The sequence below is a fragment of the Pseudophryne corroboree genome, chromosome 2, assembly GCF_028390025.1.
Source record: "Pseudophryne corroboree isolate aPseCor3 chromosome 2, aPseCor3.hap2, whole genome shotgun sequence".
NCBI lineage: Eukaryota > Metazoa > Chordata > Amphibia > Anura > Myobatrachidae > Pseudophryne > Pseudophryne corroboree.
The window spans coordinates 868,430,184-868,444,004 of record NC_086445.1 but is presented as its reverse complement, the minus strand read 5'-3'; the positions used below and the strand labels follow the sequence as shown (position 1 = coordinate 868,444,004).

The following is a 13,821-nucleotide window of genomic DNA, read 5'->3' as shown; positions in this document are numbered from 1 at the left end:
TGTTGCTATCTGCAGTGAAGGTTTAGTCATAGAATCCTGCTATCTGTAGTGAAGGTTCTGTAGTATAATCATGCTATCTAGAGTGAACATTCTGTGGTAGAATCCTGCTATCTGTAGTGAAGGTTCTGTGATGGAATCCTACTATCTGTAGCGAAGGTATAGGGATAGAATGTTGCTATCTGTAGTGAAGGTATAGTGATAGAATGTTGCTATCTGCAGTGAAGGTTTAGTCATAGAATCCTGCTATCTGTAGTGAAGGTTCTGTAGTATAATCATGCTATCTAGAGTGAACATTCTGTGGTAGAATCCTGCTATCTGTAGTGAAGGTTCTGTGATGGAATCCTACTATCTGTAGTGAAGGTTCTTTGATAGAATCCTGCTATCTGTAGCGAAGGTATAGTGATAGAATGTTGCTATCTGTAATGAAGGATCTGTGATAGAATCCTGCTATCTGTAGTGAAGGTATAGTGATAGAATGTTGCTATCTGTAATGAAGGTATAGTGATAGAATGTTGCTATCTGTAGCGAAGGTATAGTGATAGAATGTTGCTATCTGTAATGAAGGATCTGTGATAGAATCCTGCTATCTGTAGTGAAGGTTCTTTGATAGAATCCTGCTATCTGTAGCGAAGGTATAGTGATTGAATGTTGCTATCTGCAATGAAGGTCTAGTGATAGAATCCTGCTATCTGTAGTGAAGGTATAGTGATCGAATGTTGCTATCTGTAGTGAAGGTATAGTGATAGAATCCTGCTATCTGTAGTGAAAGTATAGTGATAGAATGTTGCTATCTGTAGTGAAGGTATAGTGATAGAATCCTGCTATCTGTAATGAAGGTATAGTGATAGAATGTTGCTATCTGTAGTGAAGGTATAGTGATAGAATGTTGCTATCTGTAATGAAGGATCTGTGATAGAATCCTGCTATCTGTAGCGAAGGTATAGTGATAGAATGTTGCTATCTGTAATGAAGGATCTTTGATAGAATCCCGCTATCTGTAGTGAAGGTATAGTGATAGAATGTTGCTATCTGTAGTGAAGGTATAGTGATAGAATGTTGCTATCTGTAGTGAAGGTTCTGTGATAGAATCCTGCTATCTGTAGTTAAGGTTCTGTGATAGAACGGGCCAGATGTATTAAGCTTGGAGAAGGTATGGAGAAGGTATAAAGAAGTGATAAAGCAGTGATAAGTGCAAGGTCATAACGCACCAGCCAATCAGCTCCAATATGTAAATTGACAGTTATGAGTTGATTGGTGCGTTATCACCTTGCACCTATCAATTCTTTATGCCTTCTCCAGGCTTAATACATCTGCCCCATAGTTGCTATCTGTAGTGAAGGTTCTGTGATAGAATCTGCTATCTGTAGTGAAGATTCTGTGATAGAGGGGCAAATGTATTAAGCCTGGAGAAGTGATAAAGCAGTGATAAGTGCAAGGTGGTAACGCACCAGCAAATCAGCTCCTGTAATTTTTTTTTAAACTGATTGGCTGGTGCGTTATCACTTTCCACTTATCACTGCTTTATCACTACTCCAAGCTTAATACATCTGCCCCAATATGTTGCTATCTTTATTGAAGGTGTAGGGACAGAGGGTCTTTTCACCATCACTTTACCTTAGACATTGGCAAATCAAAATTAACATTTTCACCTCCTTTTGTATAAATTAAGTCAGTGTGCCATTCATCAAAAAGGTAATACGTGATATATCTTGGATACCTTCTGCTTACTTTTCAGTTATGATCTGGCCCGCTGTCCCCATACATTAGTACGGGGTTTTAAATCCATCAAGCACTGAAGACACAATATTTTCATTTGCAATCTCCAGTTGGCATTTGCTTCCATACATCGCTCCTTCCCTATGGCAAGCAGTCCAAGTTGCGAAGAGGGAACCGTTCGGATCCCTCTGCCACTGTCTGGCTCCTTCTACCAGAAGTCGCATATGCGTGAACCCACAGTCACACATGCACAGTAGCACTGCTGAGGTCAGATTTGGCAGTGCAAAGTTTCACCGCTACTGACGTATAACCGTTACTTCAGTAACAGTGACAAGATTTGAAGAGACAGCTGATTTTCAGATCAGCTGTGTCTGTGCCAGAGCAATGATGAATTGCTCCAGCATCAGGCCATGAATAGAAAATGTAACTATCGGGGGACTTCTGGCTCTGATAATTATCACAATGAATAGGCCCCAGAATGCTGTTACCTGTAGAAAATGGTTTGTGGCAGACTTACGGTCTTTATAGAAAGTGATTGTGACAATTACAGTATCACATTGTAAAACCCAGGCAAATTGTGGGCAGCACAAAGATTAGCTTTGGTGCTATGGTTTCACCTAGGCTCTATTTTCATGGAGTAAGGGGGACATGTACTAAGCAGTGATAAAAGTGGAGAAGTGAGCCAGTGGAGAAGTTGCCCATGGCAACCAATCAGTTGCTCTGTATACTTTTATAGTAAGCAAATTATTAAAATTACGTCAAATCTGATTGGTTGCCATGGGTAACTTCTCCACTGGTGCACTTCTCCACTTTTATCACTGCTTAGTACATCTCCCCCTAAGTATGTTATCGCCATGTTCACATGAATTTACTCCAGTGCTCTGGTTTCATCCCATACATCTAAAACATAGACTACAATAATTAGCATTTAACTAAATGGGCAAAAAGTCAATAAGGGAATTAAGTTGTATGCTCCACTGGGGCATTGACTGATGAACTGGAGAATATTAATTGCAGCTACATAAAGAAAGCAGAATAATAGTAAAGTACTAAGAAAAAGGAATATTGAAAAAAACAAAAATAATATTTTTTTCAGTTACTTTCAGACATTATATTCATAGTTGTGTATGAATAATGTATCATGATTCATTAGTGTGTAACAGAACATACATAAAACCATATATTCTGTTTCCATAATTGTTTTTTTTTTCTATTATATTAATATTTTACTAAAATGACATTGAGTGAACATAATCATGCAGTCATGGTAATAGTACTGGTAATGGGTTTTCAAAGTCTGTGCACTGATTGCTTTGTTATATCTGTGTTTAGATGAAAAATACGAGCCGTGTGTAAACCCTGGAGCTCCAGAAAATGGTCACCAGGAACCTGAAAAGCGTGTCTACCAGCCAGGGGAGGCCCTTAGGTTTTCTTGCAGTACAGGGTACATGCTGATGGGGGAACACAGTCTAAAGTGTGTCCCTGGCCACCCCTCACAGTGGAGCAGCGCCCCACCAATCTGCAAAGGTAATAATGAATATTCACCATCTTATAAGTAGAGACCATGGGATCAATTCCAATCCACAAATCTGGAGCAAGATAGGGCCACAAGGGAAGATATGTTCCGATGCCATTTCCAGCATTTATGTGCCATTGCAACAGCAACTCGTCCCCGTCGTATGCGGAAGCTAGTTAATTGGATTGAGCCCAATTTATCACATTTATGAAGCACTGTTTCCTGGTGCCAATGCCTGCTAAAGTTACCGCCAGCTACGGCCCCCACCGCTAATTCCCAGTCCGATGCCAATGCACACACATAGCAACTAGCAACCACCCTTCCGCCCCTTATACCCCAGCACATTGCCACATATCCCCTTATACCCCAGCACATAGCCACATATCCCCTTATACCCCAGCACATAGCCACATAACAGGAAATCCCCCCCGGCCCAACCCCTCTTCCCCCCTGGACATGGAGCAATTGCACCCTCCCCCCCCCCCCTTCGTCACAGTGGCACATCTCCATGCTGAGCGCTGCTGTGTACAGACCATGAGTTGCCCAGAGCTCTGAAACACAGAGCGCAGGGCAGCCCATGGTCAATACACAGCAGCATTCAGCAAGGACACTGGGAGATGACATCGGCTGGCTCTCTGGCCACGCTGCTAGTACAGCAGCGGGAGGGGGGGGAGCAGCCGATGGTAGTGGAGGCTCGACTCTCAAGACTGCATGTCTGGCTGCGGCACCCCCCCCTAATTGTGATGCCGGCACTTACCTGGAATGGCCAATCCTGGGGGCAGTGAGAGCGGCTACCCCTGGCTTCGAGCGGTAATGAGAGGTGAGCGGGAGCAGCAGCGGCCTCTCTCGGGGTGGAGAATAAGGAGTCCTAGTGAAGTGGTGGTCTGGACCAGGGAGAGCTCCGAACCTGGTGCCCAATCATTTCTGCCTCAGTGACAGGGGCGGGCTTTCACATGGGCTGCAAGCACGCCCCTGTCACTGAGGCACTCACACTAGTGCCGCTTACCCTGCTTTTTTTAAATGGGCTTTTTACTGCCCATTGTTTGGCCCCACCCCCCGCTGCTGACCCTTTATCATTGGCTGCGAGAGGCACCGCTCTTGGTGCCTCCGAAACTAATTTAAACCTGCTTTAACAATGAAAAAATTATTACAGTAATATAAAGCATATACTTATGACACTTTGTGTCATAAGTATCTTCTTTGTATTGTTGTAATCATAATGACAGGGGAGGCCTCCCCTGACTGCACGTCCCTGTTAAGCAGATTATTCAGGTCACATTGCTAAACAATGCAACCGCAATAACCCCATCAGGGGGGCTGTGTGCACGGCCGCCAAATGTGGAAAATGGGGGTGGGTAGGCAGCATTTTTGGGGCGGTTGCGTGACGTCACATGCAGCCGCTCTGATGAGAAAAATGGTGGCTGACCGCCTGCATACGCAACCTAGCCGCAGCTTCAGGGGGTTGTCCTCAGTTGTTGGAACTGCAATTAAATTGCTGTCGCAGCCACTGGGCAGGCCATTCTGCATGCTGGGCAGAACTGCCCTACATTGGGCGGCCTCCAGCATGCAAAAGAAAGGATTGCAGAGTCTGCTTTTTAGCAAAATCTGCAATCCATACTGAATAACCCCCTAAATATTGAGGCTAGCCTTTGCTAAACATCTTATACTGCAACTAACAGAAAGACCCTACAAAAAAAAATATTTATTAAATAAATTATTTGGAAAGGATAAGGCTTTTGCCCTGTCCCCAAGAAAATAAGAAATAGCAGATATAATATAACATATAGCTACCCCTATAATAAAATAAAAAAATAATAATAATATACAGAATATATATATATATATATATATATATTATTATTATTATTTTTTTTTTTTAATTCTGTCATAGATATGGAGCTGGAGATTGAACTTCCAGTTCTACATTTTGTCAGTAAACCAAATCGGGGTCCCCCTAAGCAGTAAGTAACTCCTGAGAATCACTCATCTGCCGCAGCAATAAAATAAGTTTCACTTGCTAAAAAAAAAAATAGTTTAATACTTCAGCCCAATGGTGACCCGTTCTTTCCTAAACACTGCGCTAAGAAAGGGACAGGCACAGAAAGAGTGAGTGGGAGTCAGCTAGAATGTACCTGTCACTGAACTCCTTATCCTTCTTATTTTCCTAGCTTCTTATAAGGAATTCTACAGTAACAAGGGTATAGAAGGTAAGTGCAATATGGCATCCTAAAGCATGGTTTTATGTTCAGCACCTAATGACTGAAAGAACTGCACAAATGCTTCCTCTAAATCAAGCTAAAGTAAACCCATATGCACATGGCCATTTTTATATCCATCTACTCTCCTTTCTGGTATTTGAGTAGAGCAGAGGACAGAGGGGATACAGTAATCACTAAACTCCAGGGCTGGACTGGGCCACAGGGGTACAGGGGAAATATCCGGTGGGTCACATTACATGGGGCCCTACCTCTTCCTTTAGATATCAAGTTCCAGTCTGTGCACCTGAATTATACATTATACATATGTTACTTTTTACTGCACTTGACTATGGTGTATTCTCTACAGTGTAGTGCTGTAATTAACCTGGACCATTATCATCATTCTCAAGCAGTGTTTACAATATATATTTAGCAAGGGACCCAGACCATGCACTCTATAATGGTTAGCCAAGCTGCTGTGACAGCTGGCCACACCTCCTCTGCAAACATGGGCCCCTACTATTGCATTCCCCGGTAGGCCCTACATGCCCAGTCCGACACTGCTAAACTCCATGGAGAGATAGAGCAATATAAAAGGATGCTTTACATAAGTCAGCATGGATGGAAGAAAGTAGAACATATGCTATTTCCCCATATTGATTGGAGTTATCTATGCTAGAAAATGATTTTGATCGATAAGAACCACTTGTTTGAGGTCACTATACGACCAATAATGTGACTACATGTGGTCTGATTGTTCGGTCTGACTACTAAAAAACGGGACCGATCCAATTTCACCATTGACACATATTTTCACCTGTTTTCCCTGATCACTGTTGAAATCACGTCCAATAATATTATTTTCTTTTAAATTACAATTATTTTGGCACAATACAATGGTTGTTGGATTTAGTAACACATTATCAAATATTTTAACCAAATGACTGCACTGTGTGTGACCCATTAAGGCATTTCAGTTAAAACTTAATCATCAAGTCAGATCATGCCCAGGTTGCACATTGCAATATCACCGCTAAATATTGGCTAGTTGGCCTATTATCACAATATGTATGGCTCTTTAATCAAATCCAAAGCCTGTTTATATTGGCCATATTGGTAAATGCATACTGGCCTTTATTTGATATTCTTTCTTACAGCCACATTAATGTGCCACATTAGATGTCACAAGTAACCACACAACAATGTGTATAAATGCAAAAAAAACCTATACTAAAGTCTTTAATTACTGTTAATTTTTGCTGCAGCTGTAAATGTGTATACAGATACTGTGCAAAAATAAGCAAATGCCGCAGCCACATGGATTTGTATTGAGTCGCCCACCGGCAGCTTTGGGGTCCTATTAGCTGCGTACAAAGATACAGCATCGCTCACATATCAGTTAATTATCAAAGTTGTGAGTGATCCATATGATCACGCATTATGGCTGCAAACAGTGCGATGCCAAAGAACAAACTACACTATGGGCGTGTGTGCCGCTCCTGGGTGTTACCCTCGGAGGGAGTGACAGGAGCCGATGGGCTTCAGTTTGATATTATCCTGAAGCAAATGTCAATGAGAAGGTACAAGTCTCTTGGGGCAGTTCACCATGTCTGGGGATGCTGAGTTGCCCCCGGAGTGATGTATCTGGGGGGAACCCTTTCCACTAGGCCACTCCCCTACATGATGTCACTGGGAGGGCACCCATGAGGCAACGCCCATTTCTCAAAGGCCACACCCATTTTTTTGGATGTATGCGCTAGAGAGGGTTACAATTGGCCGCACCGGTTGTCACCGACTCCGGTGCCACCACTGTACCAGAACCACTGTTACTGCACATGGGATTGCAGATACAGACTGGGACATCCTACAAAAAAAAGGTTGTGGCACACCTGCGTTTTTGCGACTACTCTTCGTTACCCCCCCAAATGGTACCTGACTATCAATACTTATGTGAATTAATTGTCTCTGCGACCACCGTTGCAAAACCATTGCAGCACATGTGCACTGCAACTCGATAATCGCTCAACTGCAAAAACATCGGGTTTGTGTACATCTATGAATCAGGCCCTCTGTTTATTTGCAAATTATCATTTATATACTGCATATCAGATCAGCAATACTTGAATATGTGCGGAAATTATATTGGGCTTTGAAAATGTAATATAATGTTTTATTTTTTACATTTCAACTTTGAAATGAGACACTTCTGTGACCTATTGTTTGTTTAATCGATAAAATTCACCCCGTACATCCTTTTAGCTCCCAATAATATGGTTGCATCAAGTATCAGAATTATTGAAAAATGAAGGGACTTTCCTAGGAAAACCAGTGAATTGGCTGATTTCCTTTCTGTCCTTTCTGTCCAGCTGTGGAAAAAGCAGCAGCTTCAGGCATCCCTGTAGAAGGCACACATATCCTGCTGGCCGTCTTTGTTCCGGTTATCATGGTGGCACTTGTAATCGCAGCAATCTACCTATATTTCTCCAAGTAAGTGAATATATCAGTACAGCTTTCCATGATGGGCTCGCTGAGATGTAAAATGCCTCTTCCTATGTGGTTATTCCTCTCCATTGTCTTTGAACAGGCTACAAGGAAAAGCTCTCCTCCGTCTGCCGCTTTCTTCCTCACCCCCCTATGATCAAGTCACAGTGGAATCTGCATTTGACAATCCCACATTTGAGACAGGGGTGAGTAAACAATAGTCATAGTTATTTACTAGAATGTTGTGAGTGGGGTAATCCACAATGGGAGCATTGAACAGATTGTCAAGTGATAAACTGGGACGCAACTGCAGGGTAAAAGTAGAATATATCTTTATTAACTGACTAATGCATTTGTAATTGAATGAAGTCTTCAGTATCCACCAGCTTTACTATACTGCTTTATGCCCGATTGTTGTTTTATCAGCAAAAGGACTCTTAAGAAATGTGAAGAAAGAACACAGTGCTCCATTGGCCAGTCACAGATTCATTCTAATGCGCCATAGTAGTCTTCTTCTTCTTCTTCTTCTCTCTCATGTCCAAAAATTTGCAAATTGTTTTGCCAATGTGCATTTATTTCTCATGCTAAATAAAGCCCAATGGGGCAGATGTATTAACCTGGAGAAGGCATAAGGAAGTGATAAACCAGTGATATGTGCAAGGTGATAAAGACACCAGCCAATCAGATCCTAACTGTTAATTTACATATTGGAGCTGATTGGCTGGTGGCTTTATCACCTTGCACATATCACTGGTTTATCACTTCCTTATGCCTCCTCCAGGTTAATACATCTGCCCCAATGTGAGCAGTACAGTATTTGAACATTTTTTGCAACAATAAAATAAATATTTATATAATTAACCTTTCAGATCACTTTTTTTGAGATTGCTTTTTCTAGATTTATAGTGAAAATCTAGATTATACTGAAATTATTTTGGATTATCATCATTATTATTCCTAATCCAAATATTTTGTGTTTGTTTCTTACCTATTACCATTGCAGGACACAAGGGAATATGAAGTGTCCATATAAGAGGAAAATCTGCCTCATTCTTGGTGGTAGGAGAAAAAAAGGCAGAAATTAAATCTTGTCACTCTCAAGTGTGAGAAGCTTCTGGACTCTTGTTGCTTCATCATTGGCTGAACTGAGTATTATACCCCAGGAGGGGCCACAGACAATTATCAGCAATGGTGCAGCATTGGCCTGCACTGCAACTCACAACAAACTTCACATTCCCAGCTCTCCTATCCTTCTGTCCAGTTCCAGCCGCTGTTCTTATTGCTCTTAGCCCTACGTTCTTCTTTCAGCTGAAGCCCTGGATCCTTCCTTGATACCTCAAGAGAAAACTTTGTCCACTTAGATGATTATGTGATCCAATGCAACTTTTAACCTCAGCACAAAAGGTTAACGGTTATAGCCACATAAAATGACATAGATTAGAGGTGTTTAGAAATGAGCAAATCAGTTGCATAAGCTTGCATGAACAATACTTGGAAACACACAGAAGAACAAAGACACATGAATACAGAAATACACTAAGAGCAGATATTAGGGAGCAGATAGGAGAGGTACTAAGGATTGTGCATTAAAGTGTGCTAATGTCTATACTATATACTGATGCCAGAAAACTCCCAGCAAGTTTAGTACAATGAGATTCACATTGACACATGCACACTTTTATGCCTGATCCCTCCATAGCGTGTGTGTTTAGTTACATATGTATATATAAATTTATATATTTGTTTATACAAGGTGCATTGGGGGCTTTCATAGAAATGATTCATGTTCACCAAGTCTCAGTGACCTCATTAAATCTTCCATTGGACCACACAGTCTGTGTAGTCACCAGGGCATAGGGTTACCTGCTTTTTGTACAGTGAAGCTCTCCTTGCCCATTTATCTTATGCACTAGACATACTTTGGGCAAAGTGGGATTTTGATTTTGTTCATATTTGTTACCAGGAAGCCCCACTGACATAATTTAAATCTTTATGGATATGTTAAAGGTGTATCTTAGGGACAATGCACTGATAAGCCTTTTCTACAGATAATTGACTTTTGGGTAATGCCATTTAAATGGCTGCCGCTATAGTGCTTTCTATGGTGGCCAGAAGAACCTGCACTGCTCTGAAGAGACAAATAAGTAAAAGGCTGTCTACAGGTGGATTTTCTGCAGCAGATAAAAATATTGACACAGGATTGTCATGCCAACATTACCCAGAAGTCAATTCTCCTGTACATGAGAGTTTTATTTGCATGCTACCCAGAAGAAAATAGTTATTCAAAGGTTAAAAAGTGTCAATATGTTTTAGTTCATATACAAGTCCACATGTCCCAATGTACAGGTGAATTTTCTATCTAACGGCCAAATGGGGAATTTTAGGGGTTGATGTATCAAGCAGTGAGAAGAGTGCAGTGGACCAGTGGAGAAGTTGCCTATAGCAACCAATCATCTTCATTCTATATAATGATAGGTTGGTTGTTATGGGCAACTTCTCCACTGGTGCACTTCACTGTTTTCACTGCTGGATATATCCACCCCTTGTTGATTACCGCTAAGGATAATATATCACTTTTTACTTATACACTCCCATTGAAGATTTGTCCTCATGATAGATCGATTTTTAAGGATAAAGCCAATTATGTAGTCAGTCTTAATTTTCATGTAGGCTAATACTGACCTGGCCTCAGTTAAGTGTTAAATGGTTAAATCATTGTAAAAGAGGGTAGACTTAGAATAAATCACCTTATACAGGGAGTTCAAAAAGTGCCTCCGCAGTGACTGTGCGCTAAACATGTCTCCCCGCAGGGAATGTGTGCTAAGTATTATGGCAATATAATTGTTTTTCAACACTTTATTTACATTGTGTAAAAGGAAATTCATTATGTACTTATCTACATTAAATGTTGAAAGTGTCTGGCCTCCCTGCAGAGGAGCTCAGCAGCCAGTGACAGCACTCACTGTTTTTGAACTCCCTGTATACATCAAAGAAAGACCCTACATGCCTGGCAACAGGATTTTCTTTTAGTAGGATCCGTGCCAGGCTGCCCATGCAAAAGGTTGTTGTTGATGACTATCTTTTCTAAATATAGAACAAGTAGCAAATCTGATCTCAAGTGGTCACCCAGTCTCACAGAGTAACAGAGCAGAGCAGATAACCCCCACAGTGAGGGCATGTATCAAGTTCTTTACCTATCCATTATGGCAAATATTATTACAGCGATGGACTACTTTTTAATTAGGTTTGCTCATATGATTAGCTTGAAATTATGGGGCCCAATTGCAAACCATTACCTCTCCATGATCCATTTCACAGTCATACAGATCTTCCACATATACTTCATGCTAAATAAATGCAGCAACAGCACCCACATTCACAGCATCTGAGCCAGTGTCTGAGTTATATACATTTATACAATCTTATTTTCACCTCAATTTAGCTGGGTATAGTATAATGTAAGCAAAACAGAGATATGTAAGAAGCAGTGGTCTCATGAATGCAGGACTCTTCCCTAGGCTGACCATATTATCCCTTTAACCTGGGACACTCATGAATTACACAGGTTCTGTGGCTGCTTAAAACCAGGTGAAATGCAGGTTTGTAGTCAGCCAGCCACAGAACCTGTGTAATTCATGAGCGTCCCAGGTAAAAGGATAATATGGTCAGCCTACTCTTCCCTGAATCACGGGTCACCATCTAACGCAGACATTCCCAACCTCGGTCCTCAAGGCACACTAACAGTCCTTGTTTTAGTGATGTCCATGCTTGAGCACAGGTGACTTAATGTGTATCACAATTAATTTGATTTAGCCAACTGTGCTGAAGCCAGGATATCACTAAAACCTGCACTGTTGGTGTGCCTAGAGGACCAAGGTTGGGAATTGCCTGGTCCAGTGTTATCCTGTAATGATGCAGCTGCAGATAAAAGGGATGTGGGAGGTTACAGGAATTATTTTTGTTAAATAATCTATCATTTTCTTCCTGTAATTATACAGATTTATAGCACTTTCCTAGTTTGTAGACCTAAAAATAATTAACAATGCCAATATTTTTGCACATCACTCGTAGACAAAGGTCTATGGTAATTTATATGAGAGATGTGAAGCATGACACGGCCATTGCTGCCTCAGGCTAAGTGGAATATCTTATGGCTGTATATTACCTAACATTACATAGGAAATAAAATATTTCTGCATTTAGAGAAAAAAAAATGCTTATAATATATTTCCTTGCTTAGTGTATAATTACAATCCTGTGCACTTATCCAATGTGGAGCATCTGTTGAAGTATACAAGACATTTTTGTTAGTTAAATCATTTTGTGGACAGAATGGGGGGCCCTTAAGATATGTAGATAAGATATATATACCCACCCCCTGTTGTAATAATGCCAATAGCAGGGGCTGCAAAGGCAGTAGCTACAGTCTTGAGTTTGATAAATAAGCGCTGCCTGCTGATGAGCCAGATATAAGAAAGTTCATTCTTCCGTAAAGCTATCGTGAACAGAAGGACACTCAATAAAGTTAATTTAATAAAATGTATAATAAACTCTTCCAGGGGCTCTTAAACCATTTGAATATATATTGACACAATTAAACCCCATATGAAAGGACATGGATATGTGGGCCAAGATAAGGATTCCTGTGGAGATTCATAGTATGGCATCTATGAAAGGAGGAGCTAGGCCATGCTGAGGGTTTCCACATGTAAAAAAGTTATTTCCTTTTGCAGAACAGCTTACAAGGTTATTTCAGTGAGACTGTGTAAATATATATATTGCAAGTAGGTTTGGCAACTATTATCAACTATTACCAACTATTATCCAGCGACCTGCGTGCCGTTGTATACAATTGCAAATGTTCCAGGCGTTTTCTGCAATAGCAGAATACAAATACGGCACTGCAGGATTTTTTAAGAAATTCACTTACTCCTTCAACGTTTCGGGGACTCGCACCCCGTCCTCAGGAAGAAACAACAAACATGATTGTTGTATCTTCCTGAGGACGGGGTGCGAGTCCCTGAAATGTTGAAGGAGTAAATGAATTTCTCAAAAAATCCTGCAGTGCCGTGTTTGTATTCTGCTATTGCAGAAAACGCCTGGAACATATATATACATATATATAAATCTATATTCAATTTGCAGCTACCCCAGATATATATAGACGAGTTCCGTGTATAGTGAGCCTCTAGGAGGGTTTTTCTCCAGCAACTTGAATTTTTCAAAAGAGTAGATCCCAACATTTGCCCATATTTTCAATGGCACCCTGATTTTACATATTAATTTAAGAAACAAATGAAGTTAAACCAATCATGAGGAAAACAGGAACATACACTGAAAATGGGTGATGCTATAATAATAATAATAATAATAATAATAACAGGCTGGACTGTGAATTGTGATTCAGTCAGATCCACAATCCCTAAAATATAGTTGTTCCAGGGGCTGTTGTTGGCTGATCCCCAAAGCGGTATGTAGGCCTGCTGCTATGAATACAGTAGGTGGACAAACAGGAACTCTTGCACTAACAGTTAGATCTGCATGTTTCGTGTTTTCATAAACGACTTTTTAGATATTAAAAAATCAATAGAATAACCTTGCCTGGATAACGTCATAAACACTTGATGATATCCACATCATCATTTACAAACAACAATAAACACACATTCATATTTCAGACATGTCATTAATTAATTACTAGTACTGTCTACCTTGGTTGGTACTAACGTTCTTTGATTCAGATTTCGGTTTGAGCTTGATACATCCCCTCATAGGGAAACACAAATGATAAAACCACCCCTCTCTCCTAAGTGAGGTTGCTTTAGGGCAAACAATGGTGCCAATGGAGAAGTGAGTTAGTGAAGACAATCTTACTACATGTATAAATCTATATAATCTATATGTTTTAGG

General features: G+C 40.6%; 1 protein-coding gene across 1 annotated transcript in view; it reads left to right on the top strand.

The window, feature by feature from the left end:
- Window positions 1–9,030, top strand: part of SEZ6 (seizure related 6 homolog) — an 874,081-nt gene extending 865,051 nt beyond the window's left edge. The window contains exons 13-17 of the mRNA XM_063955907.1: window positions 3,049–3,243; window positions 5,401–5,439; window positions 7,797–7,917; window positions 8,015–8,117; window positions 8,915–9,030. Coding sequence (XP_063811977.1) covers window positions 3,049–3,243; window positions 5,401–5,439; window positions 7,797–7,917; window positions 8,015–8,117; window positions 8,915–8,944 — 488 coding nt within the window. The 3' untranslated portion in view covers window positions 8,945–9,030. The remainder of the gene's footprint in view (window positions 1–3,048; window positions 3,244–5,400; window positions 5,440–7,796; window positions 7,918–8,014; window positions 8,118–8,914) is intronic.
- Window positions 9,031–13,821: the final 4,791 nt, after the last annotated feature.